The sequence below is a fragment of the Oncorhynchus mykiss genome, chromosome 17, assembly GCF_013265735.2.
Source record: "Oncorhynchus mykiss isolate Arlee chromosome 17, USDA_OmykA_1.1, whole genome shotgun sequence".
Taxonomy (NCBI): domain Eukaryota; kingdom Metazoa; phylum Chordata; class Actinopteri; order Salmoniformes; family Salmonidae; genus Oncorhynchus; species Oncorhynchus mykiss.
The window spans coordinates 93,798,297-93,824,953 of record NC_048581.1 but is presented as its reverse complement, the minus strand read 5'-3'; the positions used below and the strand labels follow the sequence as shown (position 1 = coordinate 93,824,953).

The 26,657-nt window shown below is 47.3% G+C and overlaps 1 protein-coding gene across 2 annotated transcripts in view; it reads right to left on the bottom strand.

The window, feature by feature from the left end:
- LOC110494855 (phosphatase and actin regulator 3-like) overlaps nucleotides 1–18,912 on the bottom strand; it is an 82,796-nt gene extending 63,884 nt beyond the window's left edge. Inside the window, exon 1 of one of the 2 annotated variants that reach the window (XM_036950993.1) lies at nucleotides 18,558–18,912. In XM_036950993.1, coding sequence (XP_036806888.1) covers nucleotides 18,558–18,684 — 127 coding nt within the window. In that variant the 5' untranslated portion in view covers nucleotides 18,685–18,912. The remainder of the gene's footprint in view (nucleotides 1–18,557) is intronic. The other variant, XM_036950992.1, reaches the window with a different exon arrangement.
- Nucleotides 18,913–26,657: the final 7,745 nt, after the last annotated feature.

Here is a 26,657-nt window from a genome sequence, read left to right as displayed (position 1 = left end):
ACTATAAAGTAGTGTACTGCAGTGTACTGTACTATAATGTAGTGTGCTGTAATGTAGTGTACTGTACTGTAGTGTAGTGTGTTGTACTATAATGTAGTGTACTGTAGTGTACTGTACTGTAGTGTACTATATAACCTTGGTGTGACCCTGGCCAACATCCTGTCGTTCTCTGCAAACATCAAAGCAGTGACTCACTCCTGCAGGTTAATGCTCTACAACATCCGTAGAGTACGACCCTACCTCACACAGGAAGAAGAACATCCGTAGAGTACGACCCTACCTCACACAGGAAGAGGAACATCCGTAGGATAGGACCCTACCTCACACAGGAAGAGGAACATCCGTAGAGTAGGACCCTACCTCACACAGGAAGAGGAATATCCTTAGAGTACGACCTTTCCTCACACAGGAAGTGGAGCAGGTTCTAATCCAGGCACTTGTCATCTCCCGTCTGGACTACTGCAACTCTCTGTTGGCTGGGCTCCCCGCTTGTCCCATACAACCCCTGCAATTTATCCAGAATCCTATGTGACCCCACTCTTCCTCACAATCCACTGGCTTCCAATCGAAGATTGCATCATCTTCAAGACAACGGTACTTGCCTGCGGAGCGTCAAGAGGAACTGCTCCTCCCTACCCTTCAGCCTATGCTCAAACCCTACATCCCAACCTGAGCACTCCGTTCCGCCACGGGTCTCTTGGCCCTCCCACCCCTCCCTCCCACCCCTCCCACTCAGCCCAGTCAAAGCATTTCCCTGTCCTGGCACCCCAATGGTGGAACCAGCTTCCCCCTGAAGCTAGGACAGCAGAGTCCCTGCCCATCTTCAGAAAACATCCAAAACTCTACCTCTCTGAAGAGTATCTTAAATAACTTTCACGGTTCCCCAACGTACAAGTATCTACGTTGTGTCCTGGTCTCAGTGTCTCCGTATCCCAGGCTGATAGTTCAGTTGGTTCCCAGACGTACAAGTAACTACGTCGTGTCCTGGTCTCAGTGTCTCCGTATCCCAGGCTGATAGTTCAGTCGGTTCCCAGACGTACAAGTAACTACGTCGTGTCCTGGTCTCAGTGTCTCCGTATCCCAGGCTGATAGTTCAGTCGGTTCCCAGACGTACAAGTAACTACGTCGTGTCCTGGTCTCCGTGTCTCCGTATCCCAGGCTGATAGTTCAGTCGGTTCCCAGACGTACAAGTAACTACGTTGTGTCCTGGTCTCAGTGTCTCCGTATCCCAGGCTGATAGTTCAGTCGGTTCCCAGACGTACAAGTAACTACGTCTTGTCCTGGTCTCAGTGTCTCCGTATCCCAGGCTGATAGTTCAGTCGATTCCCAGACGTACAAGTAACTACGTCGTGTCCTGGTCTCAGTGTCTCCGTATCCCAGGCTGATAGTTCAGTCGGTTCCCAGACGTACAAGTAACTACGTCGTGTCCTGGTCTCAGTGTCTCCGTATCCCAGGCTGATAGTTCAGTCGGTTCCAAGACGTACAAGTAACTACGTTGTGTCCTGGTCTCAGTGTCTCCGTATCCCAGGCTGATAGTTCAGTCGGTTCCCAGACGTACAAGTAACTACGTCGTGTCCTGGTCTCAGTGTCTCCGTATCCCAGGCTGATAGTTCAGTCGGTTCCCAGACGTACAAGTAACTACGTTGTGTCCTGGTCTCAGTGTCTCCGTATCCCAGGCTGATAGTTCAATCGGTTACCAGGACGTACAAGTAACTACGTTGTGTCCTGGTCTCAGTGTCTCCGTATCCCAGGCTGATAGTTCAGTCGGTTCCCAGACGTACAAGTAACTACGTCGTGTCCTGGTCTCAGTGTCTCCGTATCCCAGGCTGATAGTTCAGTCGGTTCCCAGACGTACAAGTAACTACGTTGTGTCCTGGTCTCAGTGTCTCCGTATCCCAGGCTGATAGTTCAGTCGGTTCCCAGACGTACAAGTAACTACGTCGTGTCCTGGTCTCAGTGTCTCCGTATCTACCGGCAGTACTCCAGCCCTCCTAGCGTAAGATTTAAATACCACTTCCCTATAAAGTGCACTACTTTGGGCTCCATAGGTGTGTAGAAACTGAACATATAGGGCTCTTCCTCCTCTATATAGGCAATATTGTAGAACCTCTCTAAGTAACCCGTTATTTAAATAGACCAGTGTGTTTCAGCATTGCATCACATGAATCATTCCCTCCCCATCCACACACACAGCAACTGATGCCCTTCGTCACAGCAGTGTGTGTGTGTGTGTGTGTGTGTGTGTGTGTGTGTGTGTGTGTGTCTCTGTGTGTGTCTGTGTGTGTCTGTCTGTGTGTCTGTGTGTGTGTAAGTGTTTCAATACCTCCTAACAGCAGTGTGTGTGTGTGTGTGTGTGTGTGTGTGTGTGTGTGTGTGTGTGTGTGTGTGTGTGTGTGTTTCAATACCTTCTAACAGCAGCATTTACTCACTGTCTCAAGTCCCAAACTGAACTTCATTCCTATTTAGACCCTTTTGACCAGAGCCTTATGGGACCTACAATATAATTGGAAAAGGGACATAGACACCATGTCCTTCAACAAAGTGATGTAGACACTATGTCCTTCAACAAAGGGACGTCCTGTTTCCAACTTTCTTCTGATGTCCTCCCCTCCTCTCTCCTGTCCTCTCCCCTACACTCTGCTGTCCTCTCCCCTCCTCTATCCTGCCCTCTCCCCTCCTCTCTCCTATCCTCTCCCCTCCTCTCTCCTGTCCTCTCCCCTCCTCTCTCCTGTCCTCTCCCGTCCTCTCTGCTGTCCTCTCCCCTCCTCTCTCCTGTCCTCTCCCCTCCTCTCTCCTGCCCTCTCCTCTTCTCTCTGCTGGACTCTCCCCTCCTCTCTCTCCTCCTCTCTCCTGTCCTCTCCCCTCCTCTCTCCTGTCCTCTCCTGTTCTCTCCCCTCCTCTCTCCTGTCCTCTCCTGTTCTCTCCCCTCCTCTCTCCTGTCCTCTCCCGTCCTCTCTGCTGTCCTCTCCCCTCCTCTCTGCTGTCCTCTCCCCTCCTCTCTCCTGCCCTCTCCTCTTCTCTCTGCTGGACTCTCCCCTCCTCTCTCTCCTCCTCTCTCCTGTTCTCTCCTGTCCTCTCCTGTTCTCTCCCCTCCTCTCTCCTGTCCTCTCCCGTCCTCTCTGCTGTCCTCTCCCCTCCTCTCTGCTGTCCTCTCCCCTCCTCTCTGCTGTCCTCTCCTCCCCTCCTCTCTCCTGTCCTCTCCCCTCCTCTCTGCTGTCCTCTCCCCTCCTCTCTGCTGTCCTCTCCCCTCCTCTCTCTTGTCCTCTCCCCTGCTCTCTGCTGTCCTCTCCTCCCCTCCTCTCTCCTGTCCTCTTCTCCTGTCCTCTCCCCTCCTCTCTCCTGTCCTCTCCCCTCCTCTCTCCTGTCCTCTCCTCTCCTTTATCCTCTCGCTTCCTTTCCTGTCCTCTCCCTCCTTCTCCTCTCTGACTCCATCCCAATATAATAGAATTATAAATATTAGCCGCAGAGAGAGAAAATAGTGAGCTGGTGAATAAAATATGAAGCATGTATTAAAATCTACATCATCATTAGGTCACCACCTCTTCTCCCCCTTCCCCCCTCTCCTCTCCACTCCCCCTCCTCTCCTCTCCATCGCCTCCTACTCCCCAACACTTCCTATCCTCCCATCCGCCTCCTCCCCTCCTCCGCCCCCTCCTCTCCACCGCCTCCCCAACACTTCCTCTCCTCTTCTCCCCTTCACTGCCCCTCCACGGCCCCCCTTCTTCTCTGGAAGAGAGAGATGGAAGAGAGAGGTATGGAAGAAAGGAGTGGGGGAGAGAGAGATGGAAGAGAGAGATGAAAGAGAGAGGTATGGAAGAGAGAGATGGAAGAGAGAGGTATGGAGAGAGGGATGGTGCAGTGACTTCCTTACCAACTCACCATAGCCACTGCCCAAGCATGAAGAGGGGTCATTTAGGACACATACTGTCACGATCGCTGTCGTCATGGAAATGACCGGATCAAGGTGCAGCATGGTGAGCGTACATTTCTTTTATTGATAAATGTCGCCAACAAGGAACAAGGAAACAACCGTGAAGATTACTTAGGCTATAATGCCACTAACAAAGACAACTACCCACAAATACAAAAGGAAAAAAGGCGGCCTAAGTATGATTCCCAATCAGAGACAATGATAGACATCTGTCCCTGATTGAGAACCATTCCCGGCCAAAACATAGAAGCAAAGAACATAGAGTTTCCCACCCAAGTCACACCCTGACCAACCGAGAGAGAATAAAAAGATCTCTACTGATCTCTACCCCCCTCCCAAAGGTGCGGACCCAAAGCCAAACGGCCACAACATTCAATAAGATCCAGGGATATGGTGCAAAAAATATATTTAAAAAAATAAGCTTATATGTAACAAAAAATGTTCTCCAGTCAACTTAAGGCATAGATTACTTGACATGAAAAGACATAATATGGTCAGAATGTACCTAAAACACTGGGCACGAAGGGGACCCAAAAACGAAGGTGCACAAATAAAAAGGAATATCTCAATCAGGTAAATATCAATCATAAAGGTACAAACCTCATATTTCATAATATATATTCATATTTCATCATATATACAGTTGAACAACTCCCTCACAGTACACAGAGCCGGTCAGACACACACACAGCAGGCATGTGGGCAGCTCTGGAGACACAGAACACACATGATGGATGGATGTCATGGGTGGATGGGTGGATGGGATGGATGGATGGATGGATGGATGGATGGATGGATGGATAGATAGATGGATGGATGGATAGATGGATGGATGGGTGGATGGATGGATAGATGGATGGATGTCATGGATGGATGGATAGATGGATGGATAGATGGATGGATGTCATGGATGGATGGGTGGATGGATAGATGGATAGATGGATGGATGTCATGAATGGATTGACTGACTGACAGATTTTTGTGTCATTAAAGGGTCTTGAGTCTTACAGATGTCCAACCTACAGTTGAAGTCGGAAGTTTAGATCTTAGCCAAATACATTTAAACTCAGTTTTTCATAATTCCTGACATTTAATCCTAGTAAAAATTCCCTGACCTGGGTCAGTTAAGATCACCACTTTATTTTAAGAATGCGAAATGTCAGAATAATAGTCGAGATAAATATTTATTTCAGCTTTTATTTCTTTCATCACATTCCCAGTGATCAGAAGTTAACATACACTCAATAAGTATTTAGTAGAATTGCCTTTAAATTGTTTAACTTGGGTCAAACATTTTGGGTAGCCTTCCACAAGCTTCCCACAATAAGTTGAGTGCATTTTGTCCCATTCCTCCTGGCAGAGGAGGTGTAACTGAGTCAGGTTTGTAGGCCTCCTGACAGAGCTGGTGTAACTGAGTCAGGTTTGTAGGCCTCCTTGCTCGCACAAGCTTTTTGAGTTCTGCCCATACATTTTCTATAGGATTGAGGTCAGGGCTTTGTGATGGCCACTCCAATACCTTGACTCTGTTGTCCTTAAGCCATTTTGCCACAACTTTGGAAGTATGCTTGGGATCATTGTCCATTTGGAAGAACCATTTGCAACCAAGCTTATATCCGCATAATTTTCCTACCTCATGATTTCATCTATTTTATGAAGTGCACCAGTCCATTATGGCCAAACAATTCTACAGTTCTACTTTTTCTCCAAAAAGTACGATCTTTGTCCCCATGTGCAGTTGCAAACCATAGTGTGGCTTTTTTGTGGTGGTTTTGTAGCAGTGGCTTCTTCCTTGCTGTGCGGCCTTTCAGGTTATGTCGATATAGGACTCGTTTTACTGTGGTTATAGATACTATTGTACCTGTTTCCTCCAGCATCTTCACAAGGTCCTTTGCTGTTGTTCTTTTGAACAACAGCACTTTTCTCACCAAAGTGTGTTCATCTCTAGGAGACAGAATGCGTCTCCTTCCTGAGCGGTATGACGGCTGCGTGGTCCCATAGTGTTTATACTTGTGTACTATTGTTTGTACAGATGAACGTGGTACCTTCAGGTGTTTGGAAATTGCCCCCAAGGACGTCAAGCAAATAGGCACTGAGTTTGAAGGTAGGCCTTGAAATACATCCACAGGTACACCTCCAATTGACTCGAATCATGTCAATTAGCCTATCAGAAGCTTCTAAGGCCATGACATTATTTTCTGGAATTTTCCAAGCTGTTTAAAGGCACATTCAACTAGTGTATGTAGACTTCTGACCCACTGGAATTGTGATACAGTGAATTATAAGTGAAATTATTTGTCTGTAAACAATTGTTGGAAAAATGACTTGCGTCATGCACAAAGTAGATGTTCTAACCAACTTGCCAAAACTATAGAATTTTGTGGAGTGGTTGAAAAAACGAGTTTTAATGACTCCCACTTAAGTGTATATAAACTTCCGACTTCAACTGTATGTACACACACATACATGGAGCTCTGTATGTTCTGTCTTTTATACAATATGTCTAAATAGGCTCTAATGGATGGAGAGAGGGATGGAGAGCGGGATGGAGGAGAGAGGGATAGAGGAGAGAGGGATGGAGGAGAAAAGGATAGAGGAGAGAGAAATAGAGGAGAGAGGAATGGAGAGAGGGATAGAGGAGAAAGGGACGAAGGAGAAAGGGACGGAGGAGAGAGGGACGAAGCGGAGGAGGGATGGACGGAGGAGAGGGCTGGAGGAGGGATGGAGGAGAAAGGGACAGAGGAGAGAGGTATAGAGGGATAGAGGAGAGAGGGATAGAGGAGAGAGGGATAGAGGAGAGAGGGATAGAGGAGAGAGGGACGGAGGAGGGAGGGACAGAGGAGAGAGGGACGGAGGAGAGAGGGACGGAGGAGAGAGGGATAGAGGAGAGAGGGATAGAGGAGAGAGGGATAGAGGAGAGAGGGGTAGAGGAGAGAGGGGGAGAAGAGAGGGACGGTGGAGAGAGGGACGGAGGAGAGAGGGGGAGGAGAGAGGGACGGAGGAGAGAAGGACGGTGGAGAGAGGGACGGCGGAGAGAGGGACGGAGGAGGGATGAGAGAGGGATAGAGGAGAGAGGGACAGAGGAGAGAGGGGGGAGGAGAGGGGGACGGTGGAGAGAGGGCTGGAGGAGAGAGGGACGGAGGAGGGATGGACGGAGGAGGGATGGAGGAGAGAGGTACGGAGGAGAGAGGGACTGAGTAGAGAGGGACTGAGTAGAGAGGGACTGAGGAGAGAGGGACTGAGGAGAGAGGGACAGAGGAGAGAGGGGGGAGGAGAGGGGGACGGTGGAGAGAGGGCTGGAGGAGAGAGGGACGGAGGAGGGATGGACGGAGGAGGGATGGAGGAGAGAGGTACGGAGGAGAGAGGGACTGAGTAGAGAGGGACTGAGTAGAGAGGGACTGAGGAGAGAGGGACTGAGGAGAGAGGGACTGAGGAGAGAGGGACTGAGGAGAGAGGGACTGAGGAGAGAGGGACTGAGGAGAGAGGGATTGTATGGTGGTGTAGGGCTGGTCTGTATGTTGAAGAGCAGGTTTATAATGACATGTGACAGACAGAGCCTGAATCTCAAATGGCATCCTATTGCCTCTGTAGTGCACTCCTTTAGACCAGGGCCCATAGGGCACTACTTTAGACCAGGACCCATAGAGCACTACTTTAGACCAGGGCCCATAGAGCACTACTTTAGACCAGGGCCATAGGGCACTCCTTTAGACCAGGCCCATAGGGCACTACTTTAGACCAGGGCCCATAGGGCACTACTTTAGACCAGGGCCCATAGGGCACTACTTTAGACCAGGGCCCATAGAGCACTACTTTAGACCAGGGCTCATAGGGCACTACTTTAGACCAGGGCCCATAGGGCACTACTTTAGACCAGGGCCCATAGGTATTCCAATATGTAGAAGATAGAGTGCCATGTGGGATGGAGCCAGAGACAGGAGGAGACTGGACGGTCCTGCCATTGTTGCCTGAAGTGAACGTTGTTTATCAGATGGCATTACAACGTTACAATGTTCCATAACCAACCCAGTAACAACGACCGACTTTAGTTGCACCATCGGGAGCAACCCTGACTGGTTGCATCACAGCCTGGTACGGGAATTGCTCCGTCCACGAACACAAGTCCCTCCAGCGGGTAGTGAAGACACCCCAGTACATCACTGGGACCGCGTCCCTCCAGGAGGTAGTGAAGACACCCCAGTACATCACTGGGACCGCGGTCCTCCAGCGGGTAGTGAAGAAACCCCAGTACATCACTGGAACCGCGGTCCTCCAGCGGGTAGTGAAGACACCCCAGTACATCACTGGGACCGTGGCCCTCCAGCGGGTAGTGAAGACACCCCAGTAAATCACTGGGACCGTGTCCCTCCAGCGGGTAGTGAAGACATCCCAGTACATCACTGGGACCGCGTCCCTCCAGCGGGTAGTGAAGACACCCCAGTACATCACTGGGACCGAGTCCCTCCAGCGGGTAGTGAAGACACCCCAGTACATCACTGGGACCGCATCCCTCCAGCGGGTAGTGAAGACACCCCAGTACATCAGTGGGACCGCGTCCCTCCAGCGGGTAGTGAAGACACCCCAGTAAATAATTGGGACCGCGCTCCTCCAGCGGGTAGTGAAGACACCCCAGTACATCACCTGGACCGCGTCACTCCAGCGGGTAGTGAAGACACCCCAGTACATCACTGGAACCGCGGTCCTCCAGCGGGTAGTGAAGACACCCCAGTACATCACTGGGACCGTGGCCCTCCAGCGGGTAGTGAAGACACCCCAGTACATCACTGGGACCGCGGTCCTCCAGCGGGTAGTGAAGACACCCCAGTACATCACTGGGACCACGGCCCTCCAGCGGGTAGTGTAGACACCCCAGTACATCACTGGGACCGCGTCCCTCCAGGAGGTAGTGAAGACACCCCAGTACATCAGTGGGACCGCGTCCCTCCAGCGGGTAGTGTAGACACCCCAGTACATCACTGGGACCGCGTCCCTCCAGGAGGTAGTGAAGACACCCCAGTACATCAGTGGGACCGCGTCCCTCCAGCGGGTAGTGAAGACACCCCAGTACATCACTGGGACCGCGGTCCTCCAGCGGGTAGTGAAGACACCCCAGTACATCACTGGGACCACGGTCCTCCAGCGGGTAGTGAAGACACCCCAGTACATCACTGGGACCGCGGCCCTCCAGCGGGTAGTGAAGACACCCCAGTACATCACTGGGACCGTGTCCCTCCAGCGGGTAGTGAAGACACCCCAGTACATCACTGGGACCGCGGTCCTCCAGCGGGTAGTGAAGACACCCCAGTACATCACTGGGACCGCGGTCCTCCAGCGGGTAGTGAAGACACCCCAGTACATCACTGGGACCGCGGTCCTCCACTGGGTAGTGAAGACACCCCAGTACATCACTGGGACCGCCGTCCTCCAGTGGGTAGTGAAGACACCCCAGTACATCACTGGGACCGCCGTCCTCCAGCGGGTAGTGAAGACACCCCAGTACACCACTGGGACCGTGTCCTTCCAGCGGGTAGTGAAGACACCCCAGTACATCACCTGGACCGCGTCATTCCAGCGGGTAGTGAAGACACCCCAGTACATCACTGGGACTGCGGTCCTCCAGCGGGTAGTGAAGACACCCCAGTACATCACTGGGACCGCGTCCCTCCAGTGGGTAGTGAAGACACCCCAGTACATCACTGGGACCGCGGTCCTCCAGCGGGTAGTGAAGACACCCCAGTACATCACTGGGACCGCGGCCCTCCAGCGGGTAGTGAAGACACCCCAGTACATCACTGGGACCGTGTCCTTCCAGCGGGTAGTGAAGACACCCCAGTACATCACCTGGACCGCGTCATTCCAGCGGGTAGTGAAGACACCCCAGTACATCACTGGGACTGCGATCCTCCAGCGGGTAGTGAAGACACCCCAGTACATCACTGGGACCGCGTCCCTCCAGTGGGTAGTGAAGACACCCCAGTACATCACTGGGACCGCGGTCCTCCAGCGGGTAGTGAAGACACCCCAGTACATCACCTGGACCGCGTCACTCCAGCGGGTAGTGAAGACACCCCAGTACATCACTGGGACCGCGGTCCTCCAGCGGGTAGTGAAGACACCCCAGTACATCACTGGGACCGCGGTCCTCCAGCGGGTAGTGAAGACACCCCAGTACATCACTGGGACCGCGGTCCTCCAGCGGGTAGTGAAGACACACCAGTACATCACCTGGACCGCGTCATTCCAGCGGGTAGTGAAGACACCCCAGTACATCACTGGGACCGCGGTCCTCCAGCGGGTAGTGAAGACACCCCAGTACATCACTGGGACCGCGGTCCTCCAGCGGGTAGTGAAGACACCCCAGTACATCACTGGGACTGCGTCCCTCCAGCGGGTAGTGAAGACACCCCAGTACATCACCTGGACCGCGTCACTCCAGCGGGTAGTGAAGACACCCCAGTACATCACTGGGACCACGGTCCTCCAGCTGGTAGTGAAGCCACCCCAGTACATCACGGGGACCGCGGTCCTCCAGCGGGTAGTGAAGACACCCCAGTACATCACTGGGACCGTGCTCCCACCCATCCAGGACATCTACTCTAAACAGTGCTTGAGGAAGGCTGCAACATCATCAAGAACCTCACACACCCCAGCCATGAGCTGTTTTCTCCCTTCCAGTGGGGAACACAGTATCGGAGCAAGTCTTATACCTACAGGCTCAGAGACAGTTTCCATCTATAAACCATCAGACTGATGAACACTTGATCTGGACTGACCACCTGCTCTGATTCTAACAGGACTGACCACCTGCTCTGATTCTAACAGGACTGACCACCTGCTCTGATTCTAACAGGACTGACCACCTGCTCTGATTTGAACCCTAACAGGACTGACCACCTGCTCTGATTCTAACAGGACTGACCACCTGCTCTGATTCTAACAGGACTGACCACCTGCTCTGATTCTAACAGGAATGACCACCTGCTCTGATTCTAACCCTAACAGGACTGACCACCTGCTCTGATTCTAACCCTAACAGGACTGACCACCTGCTCTGATTTGAACCCTAACAGGACTGACCACCTGCTCTGATTCTAACAGGACTGACCACCTGCTCTGATTCTAACAGGACTGACCACCTGCTCTGATTCTAACAGGAATGACCACCTGCTATTATTCTAACCCTAACAGGACTGACCACCTGCTCTGATTCTAACCCTAACAGGACTGACCACCTGCTCTGATTCTAACCCTAACAGGACTGACCACCTGCTCTGATTCTAACCCTAACAGGACTGACCACCTGCTCTGATTCTAACCCTAACAGGACTGACCACCTGCTCTGATTCTAACCCTAACAGGACTGACCACCTGCTCTGATTCTAACCCTAACAGGACTGACCACCTGCTCTGATTCTAACCCTAACAGGACTGACCACCTGCTCTGATTCTAACCCTAACAGGACTGACCACCTGCTCTGATTCTCTGCACCTTAGCACACATGAAATATAAAAAATGAATCGACGCTGGGCCAATTGTGTCCCAATCACAGCCAGATGTGATACAGCTTGGAATAGAACCAGGGTCTGCAGTGACGCATCTAGCTCTGAGATGCAGTGGCTTAGACCGCTGCGCCACTCCGGAGCCCCCATGCATACACACACACATTCATGCTACACACACCCACACACACACATTCATGAACAAGATGGAGCAGACAGAGATGGTCGTTCATAGGCATTATGGCCGTTCATGGGCAAGATAGGCGTTCATGGGCAAGATGGCCGTTCATAGGCAAGATGGCCGTTCATGGGCAAGATAGGCGTTCATGGGCAAGATGGGCGTTCATGGGCAAGATGGGCGTTCATGGGCAAGATGGTGCCGACAGTGATGGTCGCCTCGATTCGAGTCCTTAGGTAACTATGCAGTATTTTGTTTTTTATGTGCTCAAATGTATACACTTGTCAGCAACAGGTGTGGTTGAAACAGCCGAATCCACTCATTTGGAGGTGTATCCACATACTTATGTAATAACATGTATACAGTACAAGTCAAACGTTTAGACACACCTACTCATTCAAGGTTTTTTCTTTATTTGTACTTTTTTCTACATTGTAGAATAATAGTGAAGACATCAAGACTATGAAATAACACATGTTGTAAACAAAAAAGTGTTAACTTCTCTAGGATAGGGGGCAGCATTTGGAATTTTGGATGAAGAGCATGCCCAAATTCAACTGCCTGCTACTCATCCCCAGAATATAAGATATGCATATTATTAGTAGTAGATTTGGATAGAAAACACTCTGAAGTTTCTAAAACTGTTTGAATCATGTCTGTGACTATAACAGACCTTATGTAGCAGGCGAAACCCAGAGGACAAACCATTCAGATTTATTTTTTTGAGGTCACTCTCTTTTCAATGAGCTTTCATTGGGAATCCAGATTTCTAAGGGACTTGCTTGCAGTTCCTACCACTTCCACTGGATGTCACCAGTCTTTAGAAATTGGTTGAGGTTATTCCTTTGTGTAATGAAGAAGTACGGCCATCTTGAATGAGGGTCACTTCATGTGTACTGTTTGATAGAGGCGCATGACCAGAAAGCATGCTTCAGTTTGTTTTCTTCCTGTATTGAACACAGGTCATCCCGTCTTCAATTTTATCGATGATTTACTTTAGAAAATACCTAAAGTTGTATTACAAAAGTAGTTTGAAATGTTTTGGCAAAGTTTACAGGTAACTTTTGAGATATTTTGTAGTCACGTTGCGCAAGTTGGAACCGGTGTTTTTCTGGATCAAACGCTCCAAATAAATGGACGTTTTGGATATGTATGGATGGAATTAATCGAACAAAAGGACCATTTGTGATGTTTATGGGACATATTGGAGTGCCAAAAGAAGATGCTTGTCAAAGGTAAAGCATGATTTATATTTTTATTTCTGCGTTTTGTGTCGCGCCTGCAGGGTTGAAATGTTTTCTCTCTTTTGTTTATGGAGGTGCTATCCTCAGATAATAGCATTGTTTGCTTTTGCCGAAAAGCCTTTTTGAAATCTGGCATGTTGGCTGGATTCACAACACGTGTAGCTTTAATTTGCTATCTTGCATGTGTGATTTAATGAAAGTTAGATTTTTGTAAGAATTTATTTGAATTTGACGCTCTGCATTTTCACTGGCTTTTGGCCAAGTGGGACGTTAATATCCCAGAGAGGTTTAAACAAATCAAAATAGGTTCTTCAAAGTAGCCACCCTTTGCCTTGATGACAGCTTTGCACACTCTTGGCATTCTCTCAACCAGCTTCACCTGGAATGCTTTTACAACCGTCTTGAAGGAGTTCCCACATACGCTGAGTACTTGTTGGCTGCTTTTCTTCACTCTGCAGTCCAACTCATCCAAACCCTCTCAATTGAGTTGAGGTCAGGGAATTGTGGAGGCCAGGTCATCTGATGCAGCACTCCATCACTCTCCTTCTGGGTCAAATAAAGCCTGGAGGTATGTTTTGGGTCATTGTCCTGTTGAAAAACAAATGATAGTCCCACTAAGCGCAAACCAGATGGGATGGCGTATCGCTGCAGAATGCTGTGGTAACCATGCTGGTTAAGTGGGCCTTGAATTCAAAATAAATCACTGACAGTGTCACCAGCTAAACACCCCCAAACCATCACACATCCTCCTCCATGCTTCACGGTGGGAACCACACATGCGGAGATCAGCCGTTCACCTACTCTACGTCTCATAAAGACACGGCAGGTGGAACCAAAAATCTCAAATTTGGACTCATCAGACCAAAGGAAAGATTTCCACCTGTCTAATCCCCTCCACCTGTCTAATCCCCTCCACCTGTCTAATCCCCTCCACCTGTCTAATCCCCTCCACCTGTCTAATCCCCTCCACCTGTCTAATCCCCTCCACCTGTCAAGTCCCCTCCACCTGTCTAATCCCCTCCACCTGTCAAGTCCCCTCCACCTGTCTAATCCCCTCCACCTGTCAAGTCCCCTCCACCTGTCTAATCCCCTCCACCTGTCAAGTCCCCTCCACCTGTCTAATCCCCTCCACCTGTCAAGTCCCCTCCACCTGTCTAATCCCCTCCACCTGTCAAGTCCCCTCCACCTGTCTAATCCCCTCCACCTGTCTAATCCCCTCCACCTGTCAAGTCCCCTCCACCTGTCTAATCCACTCCACCTGTCAAGTCCCCTCCACCTGTCTAATCCCCTCCACCTGTCAAGTCCCCTCCACCTGTCTAATCCCCTCCACCTGTCTAATCCCCTCCACCTGTCAAGTCCCTTCTTCTTATTGGTGTCCTTTAGTAGTGGTTTCTTTGCAGCAATTTGACCATTGAAGGCCTGAATCACACAGTCTCCTCTGAACAGTTGATGTTGAGATGTGTCTGTTACTTGAACTCTGAAGCATTTATTTGGGCTGCAATCTGAGGTGCAGTTAACTCTAATGAACTTATCCTCTGAAGCAGAGGTAACTCTGGGTCTTCCTTTCCTGTGGCGGTCCTCATAAGACACAGTTTCATCATAGCGCTTGATGGTTTTTGCAACTGCACTTGAATAACCTTTCAAAGTTCTTGAAATTTTCTTGACTGACCTTCATATCTTAAAGTAATGATGGACAGTTGTTTCTCTTTGCTTATTTGAGCTGTTTTTTTTGTTGTTGTTTTTTTAATTTCACCTTTATTTAACTCATGTGAAGGCCAAATTACAGAGGAGGAACTTCTTGATGCAATTAAAGCCTTTAAGGAAAACTCCAGAGCTGGATGTCATACCAGTTGAGGTATATACCAAACCTTTTTGATATACTCAGAGGACCATTATTAGCATGTTTTAACCACTCCTATATAAATTGTAGATTAGCAGACACGCAACAAGAAGGTAGGGTTTGCGGGGAATAATAATAAAGGTATATTCTTTTAAAAAGTATGTATGTCTATATAGGTATGTATATATGCGTATATGTATGCATGTGTGTATGGATATACAGTGCCTTGCGAAAGTATTCGGCCCCCTTGAACTTTGCGACCTTTTGCCACATTTCAGGCTTCAAACATAAAGATATAAAACTGTATTTTTTGTGAAGAATCAACAACAAGTGGGACACAATCATGAAGTGGAACGACATTTATTGGATATTTCAAACTTTTTTAACAAACAAAAACTGAAAAATTGGGCGTGCAAAATTATTCAGCAAAGTTAATACTTTGTAGCGCCACCTTTTGCTGCGATTACAGCTGTAAGTCGCTTGGGGTATGTCTCTATCAGTTTTGCACATCGAGAGACTGAAATTTTTTCCCATTCCTACTTGCAAAACAGCTCAAGCTCAGTGAGGTTGGATGGAGAGCATTTGTGAACAGCAGTTGTTAGTTCTTTCCACAGATTCTCGATTGGATTAAGGTCTGGACTTTGACTTGGCCATTCTAACACCTGGATATGTTTATTTTTTAACCATTCCATTGTAGATTTTGCTTTATGTTTTGGATCATTGTCTTGTTGGAAGACAAATCTCCGTCCCAGTCTCAGGTCTTTTGCAGACTCCATCAGGTTATCTTCCAGAATGGTCCTGTATTTGGCTCCATCCATCTTCCCATCAATTTTAACCATCTTCCCTGTCCCTGCTGAAGAAAAGCAGGCCCAAACCATGATGCTGCCACCACCATGTTTGACAGTGGGGATGGTGTGTTCAGGGTGATGAGCTGTGTTGCTTTTACGTCAAACATAACGTCTTGCATTGTTGCCAAAAAGTTCAATTTTGGTTTCATCTGACCAGAGCACCTTCTTCCACATGTTTGGTGTGTCTCCCAGGTGGCTTGTGGCAAACTTTAAACAACACTTTTTATGGATATCTTTAAGAAATGGCTTTCTTCTTGCCACTCTTCCATACAGGCCAGATTTGTGCAATATACGACTGATTGTTGTCCTATGGACAGAGTCTCCCACCTCAGCTGTAGATCTCTGCAGTTCATCCAGAGTGATCATGGGCCTCTTGGCTGCATCTCTGATCAGTCTTCTCCTTGTATGAGCTGAAAGTTTAGAGGGACAGCCAGGTCTTGGTAGATTTGCAGTGGTCTGATACTCCTTCCATTTCACTATTATCGCTTGCACAGTGCTCCTTGGGATGTTTAAAGCTTGGGAAATCTTTTTGTATCCAAATCCGGCTTTAAACTTCTTCACAACAGTATCTCGGACCTGCCTGGTGTGTTCCTTGTTCTTCATGATGCTCTCTGCGCTTTTAACGGACCTCTGAGACTATCACAGTGCAGATGCATTTATACGGAGACTTGATTACACACAGGTGGATTGTATTTATCATCATTAGTCATTTAGGTCAACATTGGATCATTCAGAGATCCTCACTGAACTTCTGAGAGAGTTTGCTGCACTGAAAGTAAAGGGGCTGAATAATTTTGCACGCCCAATTTTTCAGTTTTGATTTGTTAAAAAAGTTTGAAATATCCAATAAATGTCGTTCCACTTCATGATTGTGTCCCACTTGTTGTTGATTCTTCACAAAAAATACAGTTTTATATCTTTATGTTTGAAGCCTGAAATGTGGCAAAAGGTCGCAAAGTTCAAGGGGGCCGAATACTTTCGCAAGGCACTGTATATAGTGACATATTACTAGTTCAACTGGGGGCCTACTGTATGGTCATCAGCTGTACTGCTGCTCTATAGCACTGAGCTGTTAACACTATTATATTACTACACCACCTGGGAGCTGTGTGTGTGTGTGTTTAGTTTAAATAAGAGTACAATAGTCTGGAACAACTGTCAGGGACAGGAAATGAAAACGTATCACACCAGGTTTACCCCCACAATATGTTTGATTGAGTCCCCTTTCTGTTGCTCTACTGGATCATGCGTTCTGCTCCATTTTCTTTATTTAACGAGGCAAGTCAGTTAAGAACAAATTCTTATTTACAATGACTGTCTAGGAACAGTGGGTTAACTGCCTTGTTCAGGGGTAGAATGACAGATTTTTACATATTCGATATAGCAACCTTTCGGTTACTGGCCCAACGCTCTAACCACTAGGCTACCTGCCGCCCAAATACGCTCCCTATACTCTTATGGTATGTTCAGCTCTTCACAGGTTCTGTTGTCATTGTTGTCACTGAATTGACTGGAATTGAAATATAATTGACCCAAACCCTTGTTTCATTTGACCTCAGATGTTGATGCTGCCACCACCTTGCTTCACCGTAGGGATGGTGCCAGGTTCCCTCCAGATATGAGGTTGGCATTCAGGCCAAAGAGTTCCATCTTGGTTTCATCAGACCAGAGAATCTTGTTTCTGCGGTCTGCGAGTCCTTTGGGTGCCTTTTGGCAATATATGCCTTTTACTGAGGAGTGGCTTCCGTCTGGCCACTTTACCACAAAGGCCTGATTGGTGGAGTGCCGCAGAGATGGTTGTCCTTCTAGAAGGTTCTCCCATTTCCACAGAGGAACTCTGGAGCTCTGTCAGAGTGACCATCACCCCTTTCCCCCTGATATCTCAGTTTGGCCGTGCGAAAAGCTCTAGGAAGAGTCTTGGTGGTTCCAAACTTCTTCCATTTAAGAATGATGGAGGCCACTGTGTTCTTGGGGACCTTCAATGCTGCAGAAATGTTTTGGTACCCTTCCCCAGATCTGTGCTTCGACACAATCCTGTCTCAGAGCTCTACAGACAATTCCTTCAACCTCATGGCTTGTTTTTTTGCTCTGACATGCACTGTCAACTGTGGGGCCTTATATAGACAGGTTTGTGCCTTTCCAAATCATGTCCAAATCAATCAAGCATTTCGCTACACTCGCATTAACATCTGCTAACCATGTGTATGTGACAAATAAAATTTGATTTGATTTGAAAAAAAAATTGAATTTACCACAGGTGGACTCCAATCAAGTTGTAGAAACATCTCAAGGATGATCAATGGAAACAGGATGCACCTGAGCTCAATTTCAAGTCTCATACCAAAGGGTCTGAATGCTTATGGAAATAAGTTATTTCAGTTTTGCTAACATTTCTAAAAACCTGTTTTCACTTTGTCATTATGTGGTATTGTGTGTAGATTGATGAAGAAAATAAACTATTTAATACATTTTTGAATAAGGCAATAATGCAACAAAATGTGAAAAAGGGGAATGGGTCTGAATTCTTTCCGAATGCACTGTATATTAAAACAATTATCTATAGGTTATATGCAGTAGTGGCCTAAACAATCCCCACAAAATCCTGGAGGGACTGTCTTTTCCACTGTCGTTTTCTGCTCTCTCATGCAAACACTCCAATACATTACTAGGCTCCTGTATTCACAGCTTGTCTGTGGAGGCTTGTATAGCCTATAGTTTATATAAATAACACGTTACTATTCATGGCTAATAATGCATGTTTTTCGGGAAAAAATGAATGTATTTATGAGGCTACATTTGTTTTATACGAAATTCAAACGCACTCCCATGGATGATCACGATTGATGTTCGCAGTGTGCCGCGGACGCCGTCACTCAACCGAGAGGGGAAAAAACACAACTCATGTCGCAACACAGCCTACATCCAACACAACACGGCCAGGATATTCTGAAATGTAGAATCAGGGACGGACTACTATAGAAATCAGACAGACAAGCCGTGATGAGTGATAGTCACCAACCTGCTGCAGTACGCTGTGCTCCGGTAGCTCCGGCGGCACGAGGTTCCACGATGATGCTGCTCGGGTCGCTGTGAGATCTGACTCTCTGCAGCAGGCAGGACTCCTCCAGCACATTCGAGGTAGCCATGGAGATGGAGACAGACTACAGATTGGAGACAGGCAGGCTAAAACGGTCGGGAAAGAAAATACAATATTGAGAATGTTCTCAGCGAGATACAAGGTCACCACGAGCAGAACATCTAGCGGTAGTCGGTAATGGGTAGTAACGGATAATTAATTCGGTTTGACAACCAACCACATCTTCGTTGAGTAGGCGACCCGAGAGGCAACGGGAAGAAGATAATATACCCATCAGTGACGCGTCTCTCTCTCTCTCCGTCCCCCTCTCTCTGTCCACCTCTAGCTATCTCCCTCTCTGCGTGAGCATGTGTGCCAACATAGAGGAGAGGGATGGTGTTCGTAGGATACAGTGACATGTTTGTCTGATATTATGGCAAAATTCATATAAAATGCGACCTTTTTTTAAATTTTAGCTGAGCTCATACAAGATTAAGGACATTAAAGGGGCAATCTGCGAATGATTTATATATTTGCCCATTAATTATATATACCCATGGATTCTTGAAGAATGTCATTTATACATGCCACATGAGTTTAGTTCAACTGTTGTACCCCATCAGAACGCAAAAACAATCAGCTTGTTTTACCCCATGGTTTATAAACAATACAATTGTAAACACAGGCAGTGTAGCCTTAAGGCATGGTTAAAACTATGTCTATCATTGACAGTCATTCATGGCATCCATAGCTCTGTCTTTGAGTTTGATAAAGTTGGTTATCTCTCCAACCCTTTCCCTAAACTATTACCAAAACAGCTGCTTTGAACTGCAGATTGCCCCTTTAAGGATAGGGCTGGTTTCCCTGACATAGATTAGGCCTAAAGTTAGTCCTGGGCTAAAAAAACTAGATTATCTTTGGGGACAAACAGAATTGTTCACTGACATACAACACTCCATCTCCATCATGACAATATGAGCATCCCAAATGGCACCCTATTCCCAATATAATGCACTACGGTTGACCAGAGCCCTATTCCCTATATAGTGCACTATGATTGACCAGAGCCCTATTCCCTAGATAGTGCACTACTGTTGCCCAGAGCCCTATTCCCTATATAGTGCACTACTGTTGACCAAAGCCCTATTCTCTAAATAGTGCACTACTGTTGACCAGAGCCATATTCCCTATATAGAACACTACTGTTGACCAGAGCCATATTCCCTATATAGAACACTACTGTTGACCAGAGCCCTAATCCCTATATAGAACACTACTGTTGACCAGAGCCATATTCCCTATATAGAACACTACTGTTGACCAGAGCCCTATTCCCTATATAGAACACTACTGTTGACCAGAGCCCTAATCCCTATATAGAACACTACTGTTGACCAGAGCCCTAATCCCTATATAGAACACTACTGTTGACCAGAGCCCTAATCCCTATATAGAACACTACTGTTGACCAGAGCCCTATTCCCTATATAGAACACTACTGTTGACCAGAGCCCTAATCCCTATATAGAACACTACTGTTGACCAGAGCCCTAATCCCTATATAGAACACTACTGTTGACCAGAGCCCTATTCCCTATATAGAACACTACTGTTGACCAGAGCCCTAATCCCTATATAGAACACTACTGTTGACCAGAGCCCTAATCCCTATATAGAACACTACTGTTGACCAGAGCCCTAATCCCTATATAGAACACTACTGTTGACCAGAGCCCTAATCCCTATATAGAACACTACTGTTGACCAGAGCCCTAATCCCTATATAGAACACTACTGTTGACCAGAGCCCTAATCCCTATATAGAACACTACTGTTGACCAGAGCCCTATTCCCTATATAGAACACTACTGTTGACCAGAGCCCTATTCCCTATATAGAACACTACTGTTGACCAGAGCCCTAATCCCTATATAGAACACTACTGTTGACCAGAGCCATATTCCCTATATAGAACACTACTGTTGACCAGAGCCCTAATCCCTATATAGAACACTACTGTTGACCAGAGCCATATTCCCTATATAGAACACTACTGTTGACCAGAGCCCTATTCCCTATATAGAACACTACTGTTGACCAGAGCCCTAATCCCTATATAGAACACTACTGTTGACCAGAGCCCTAATCCCTATATAGAACACTACTGTTGCCCAGAGCCCTAATCCCTATATAGAACACTACTGTTGCCCAGAGCCCTATTCCCTATATAGAACACTACTGTTGACCAGAGCCCTAATCCCTATATAGAACACTACTGTTGACCAGAGCCCTAATCCCTATATAGAACACTACTGTTGCCCAGAGCCCTATTCCCTATATAGTGCACTACTGTTGACCAAAGCCCTATTCTCTAAATAGTGCACTACTGTTGACCAGAGCCATATTCCCTATATAGAACACTACTGTTGACCAGAGCCCTATTTCCTATATAGAACACTACTGTTGACCAGAGCCCTGTGAGAATAGGAAGCCATTTGGGATGCTCACATTATCAGATGCTGTTGTAGTCTACATCATGTGTCAAACTCATTCCGCGGAGGGCCGAGCGTCTGCTGGTTCGCTAAGTAATAAACAACTCCCCTCACCTGGTTGTCTACGTCTTAATTGAAAGGGAAAAAACTAAAACCTGCAGACACTCGACCCTTCGTGGAATGAGTTTGACTCCCCTGTTCCACACTGTACAAAAATATAGAGGCAGCATGTAAAGTGTTGGTCCCATGTTTCATGAGCTGAAATAAAAAATCCCAGAAATGTTCCATACACACAAAAAGCGCATTTCTCTCAAACTTTGTTTACATCCCTGTCAGTGAGCATTTATCTTTTGCCAAGATAATCCATTCACCTGACAGGCATATCAAGAAGCTGATTAAACAGCTTCTTAAACATTAAACAGCATCATTACACAGGTGCACCTTGTGCTGGGGACAATAAAAGGCCACTCTAAAATGTGCAGTTTTGTCACACAACACAATGCCACAGATGTCTCAAGTTTTGAGGGAGCGCGCATTTGGTATGTTGACTGCAAATCAAATCAAATTTTATTTGTCGCAAACACATGGTTAGCAGATGTTAATGTGAGTGTAGCGAAATGCTTGTGCTTCTAGTTCCGACAATGCAGTAATAACCAACGAGTAATCTAACCTAACAATTCCACAACTGCTACCTTATACACACAAGTGTAAAGGGATAAAGAATATGTACATAAAAATATATGAATGAGTGATGGTACAGAACGGCATAGACAAGATGCAGTAGATGGTATCGAGTACTGTATATACATATGAGATGAGTAATGTAGGGTATATAAACATAAAGTGGCATAGTTTAAAGTGGCTAGTGATACATGTATTACATAAAGATGGCAAGAAGCAGTAGATGATATAGAGTACAGTATATACAGTGCCTTGCGAAAGTGTTCGGCCCCCTTGAACTTTGCGACCTTTTGCCACATTTCAAGCTTCAAACATAAAGATATAAAACTGTATTTTTTTGTGAAGAATCAACAACAAGTGGGACACAATCATGAAGTGGAACGACATTTATTGGATATTTCAAACTTTTTTAACAAATCAAAAACTGAAAAATAGGGCGTGCAAAATTATTCAGCCCCTTTACTTTCAGTGCAGCAAACTCTCTCCAGAAGTTCAGTGAGGATATCTGAATGATCCAATGTTGACCTAAATGACTAATGATGATAAATACAATCCACCTGTGTGTAATCAAGTCTCCGTATAAATGCACCTGCACTGTGATAGTCTCAGAGGTCCGTCAAAAGCGCAGAGAGCATCATGAAGAACAAGGAACACAACAGGCAGGTCCGAGATACTGTTGTGAAGAAGTTTTAATCCGGATTTGGATACAAAAAGATTTCCCAAGCTTTAAACATCCCAAGGAGCACTGTGCAAGCGATAATATTGAAATGGAAGGAGTATCAGACCACTGCAAATCTACCAAGACCTGGCCGTCCCTCTAAACTTTCAGCTCATACAAGGAGAAGACTGATCAGAGATGCAGCCAAGAGGCCAGTGATCACTCTGGATGAACTGCAGAGATCTACAGCTGAGGTGGGAGACTCTGTCCATAGGACAACAATCAGTCGTATATTGCACAAATCTGGCCTTTATGGCAGAGTGGCAAGAAGAAAGCCATTTCTTAAAGATATCCATAAAAAGTGTTGTTTAAAGTTTGCCACAAGCCACCTGGGAGACACACCAAACATGTGGAAGAAGGTGCTCTGGTCAGATGAAACCAAAATTGAACTATTTGGCAACAATGCAAAACGTTATGTTTGGCGTAAAAGCAACACAGCTGAACACACCATCCCCACTGTCAAACATGGTGGTGGCAGCATCATGGTTTGGGCCTGCTTTTCTTCAGCAGGGACAGGGAAGATGGTTAAAATTGATGGGAAGATGGATGGAGCCAAATACAGGACCATTCTGGAAGGAAACCTGATGGAGTCTGCAAAAGACCTGAGACTGGGACGGAGATTTGTCTTCCAACAAGACAATGATCCAAAACATAAAGCAAAATCTACAATGGAATGGTTCAATAATAAACATATCCAGGTGTTAGAATGGCCAAGTCAAAGTCCAGACCTGAATCCAATCGAGAATCTGTGGAAAGAACTGAAAACTGCTGTTCACAAATGCTCTCCATCCAACCTCACTGAGCTCGAGCTGTTTTGCAAGGAGGAATGGGGAAAAATTTCACTCTCGATGTGCAAAACTGATAGAGACATACCCCAAGCGACTTACAGCTGTAATCGCAGCAAAAGGTGGCGCTACAAAGTATTAACTTAAGGGGGCTGAATAATTTTGCACGCCCAATTTTTCAGTTTTTGATTTGTTAAAAAAGTTTGAAATATCCAATAAATGTCGTTCCACTTCATGATTGTGTCCCACTTGTTGTTGATTCTTCACAAAAAAATACAGTTTTATATCTTTATGTTTGAAGCCTGAAATGTGGCAAAAGGTCGCAAAGTTCAAGGGGGCCGAATACTTTCGCAAGGCACTGTACATATACATATGAGATGAGTAATGTAGGCTATGTAAACATTAAGCGGCATTGTTTAAAGTGTCTCGTGATACATTTTTTACATCAATTTCCATTATTAAAGTGGCTGGAGTTGAGTCAGTGTGTTGGCAGCAGCCACTCAATGTTAGTAGCGGCTGTTTAACAGTCTGATGGCCTTGAGATAGAAGCTGTTTAACAGTCTGATGGCCTTGAGATAGAAGCTCCTCAACCGCAGACCACGTGTAACCACGCCAACCCAGGACCTCCTCAACCGCAGACCACGTGTAACCACGCCTGCCCAGGACCTACACATCTGGAATCTTCTCCTCAGACCACGTGTAACCACACCAGCCCAGGTCCTCCACATCTGGCTTCTTCACCTCAGACCACGTGTAACCACACCAACCCAGGTCCTCCACATCCGGCTTCTTCACCTCAGACCACGTGTGACCACACCAACCCAGGTCCTCCACATCCGGCTTCTTCACCTCAGACCACGTGTGACCACGCCAACCCAGGACCTCCACATCAGGCTTCTTCACCTCAGACCACGTGTGACCACACCGCCCAGGACCTCCACATCCGGCTTCTTCTTCTGCAGGATCGTCTCAGGGGGGATGGGAGGGTGTTGAGGAGTATTTGTCTGTAAGAAAGCCCTTTTGTGTGGAAAAACTCATTCTGATTGTCTGGGCCTGGCTCCCCTGCCCAGTCATGTGAAATCTATAGATTAGGGTCTAATGGATTTATTTAAATCGACTCATTTCCTTTTATGAACTGTAACTCAGTAAAACCATTGTTGCATTTATATTTTTAAAAATCATTGAAAAAAATAGTTTATATTTTTGTTCAGTTTACATCCATTCCATCCACACAGAACTTGCCGGAAGATCCACTTGGAGTGAAAACCTACGGCAGGGTAAAAAAAAAACCTGGCAACCAGCCTAAAATGTCCTGGTACAGGATAAAGTTCATGATGCCGTTGACCTTAACAAGAGTCCCTGGGACCAGTGGAAGCAAAATAGCCCCATAACATCAATGCCAAACTCACCACTGGTGTGTGTGGCCAAATTGTTTTATTTTCATGCCATCTGACCACAGCACTGGCTGGAGTTTGATAAACAACATTCTGCACTTGGATTGGAACCGGTGCTGTGATCAGATGACAAGAGAATAGAGCTCTTTGGCCAGGCACACCAGTGGTGGGTTTTACACCCCAAGCTCTAATCAAAATCTATAAAGAAATGGTTAATTGACCACAAAATCAACATTTTGCAATGATCAACGCAGTCTCCAGACTTGAACCTGCGGTTTGGATTGAAGAGAGCAGTCAATAAGCACAGACGAAGATCCCTCCCAATGTGTTCTCCAATCAGAATGGTCTATTCCTCCATACAGAATCTGATTGGAGAACACATTTGTCACACCCTGGTCAAAGTATTTTGTGTTTATCTTTATTTATTTGGTCAGGCCAGGGTGTGGCATGGGTTTTTGTATGTGGTGTGTATGTGTGGGGATTGTAGCTAGTGGGGTGTTCTAGCTAAGTCTATGGCTGTCTGAAGTGGTTCTCAATCAGAGGCAGGTGTTTATCGTTGTCTCTGATTGGGAACCATATTTAGGCAGCCATATTCTTTGAGTTTGTCGTGGGTGATTGTCCTTTGTGTCCTGATGTCATTGTTCTGTGTTAGGATACACAAGTATAGGCTGTTTCGGGTTTTGTTAAGTTTATTGTTTTGGTAGTGTTTGTGTTTAGTGTGTTATTTCATTAAACATGGATTGCAATAGACACGCCGCATTTTGGTCCGACTCTCCTTCACATAAAGAAAACCGTTACAGAATCACCCACCACAAAGGGACCAAGCAGCGTGTCAACAGGCAAGAACAGCCCAAAGTGGAGTACAGTATGGACTATACTTCTTGGGAGGAGATAGACAGGTGGGCGGTCGACCCAGGGAGAGTGCCGGAGCCCGCCTGGGATTCGATGGAGCAGTGCGCGGAAGGATATAGGAGAATGGAGTTTGCGAAGCAAGCAAGGCGGCGCGGACGGAGGCCCCATAGTCAGCCCCAAAAATTTCTTGGGGGGGGGCTCAGGGAGAGTGTGGCAGAGTCAGGAGCCAGACCTGAGCCAACTCTCCCTGTTTATCGTGAGGAGCCAAGGAGGAGACCAGAACCAGAGCCGGTGTTGGAGGTGAGCGAAACAGAGACTGTGAAGGAGTTAATGGGGAAATTGGAGGAGAGAGAAATGAGGGAGTTGCTGTGTTGGTGTTTTAAACATGGAATTCGCCCGACGGAGCGTGTCGGGGATTTGATGGCACCTGGGTCAGCGCTCCATACTCGTCCTGAGGTGCGTGTTAGTCGGCTGGTTAAGATGGTGCCAGTCTCACGTACCAGGCCTCCTGTGCACCTCCCTAGCCTTGCACGTCCTGTGCCAGCACCGCTCTCAAGATCTCCAGTACGCCTTCACGGTCTAACCCATCCTGTGCCACCTCCACACCCCAGCCCTCCGGTAGCAGCTCCCCGCACCAGGCTTCCTGTGCGTGTCCTCGGCCCAGTACCACCAGTGCCAGCACCACGCATCAGGCCTACAGTGCGCCTCGCCTGTCCAGCGCTGCCAGAGCCTCCCTCCTCTTCAGTGCTGTCGGAGTCTTCCGCCTGTTTAGCGCTGTCAGAGCTTTCCGCCTCTACAGCGCTGCCGGAGTCTCCCGCCTGTTCAGAACTGCCAGTTAGCATAGAGCTGCCAGTTAGCATAGAGCTGCCAGTTAGCATAGAGCTGCCAGTTAGCATAGAGCTGCCAGTTAGCATAGAGCTGCCAGTTAGCATAGAGCTGCCAGTTAGCATAGAGCTGCCAGTCTGCATAGAGCTGCCAGTCTGTAAGGAGCTGCAAGTCTGCAAGGAGCCGCCAGAGCTGCCTGTCTGCAGGATGCCGCCAAAGCTGCCAGTCTGCAAGGAGCCGCCAGAGCTGCCAGTCTGCAAGGAGCCGCCAGAGCTGCCAGTTAGCATGGAGCAGCC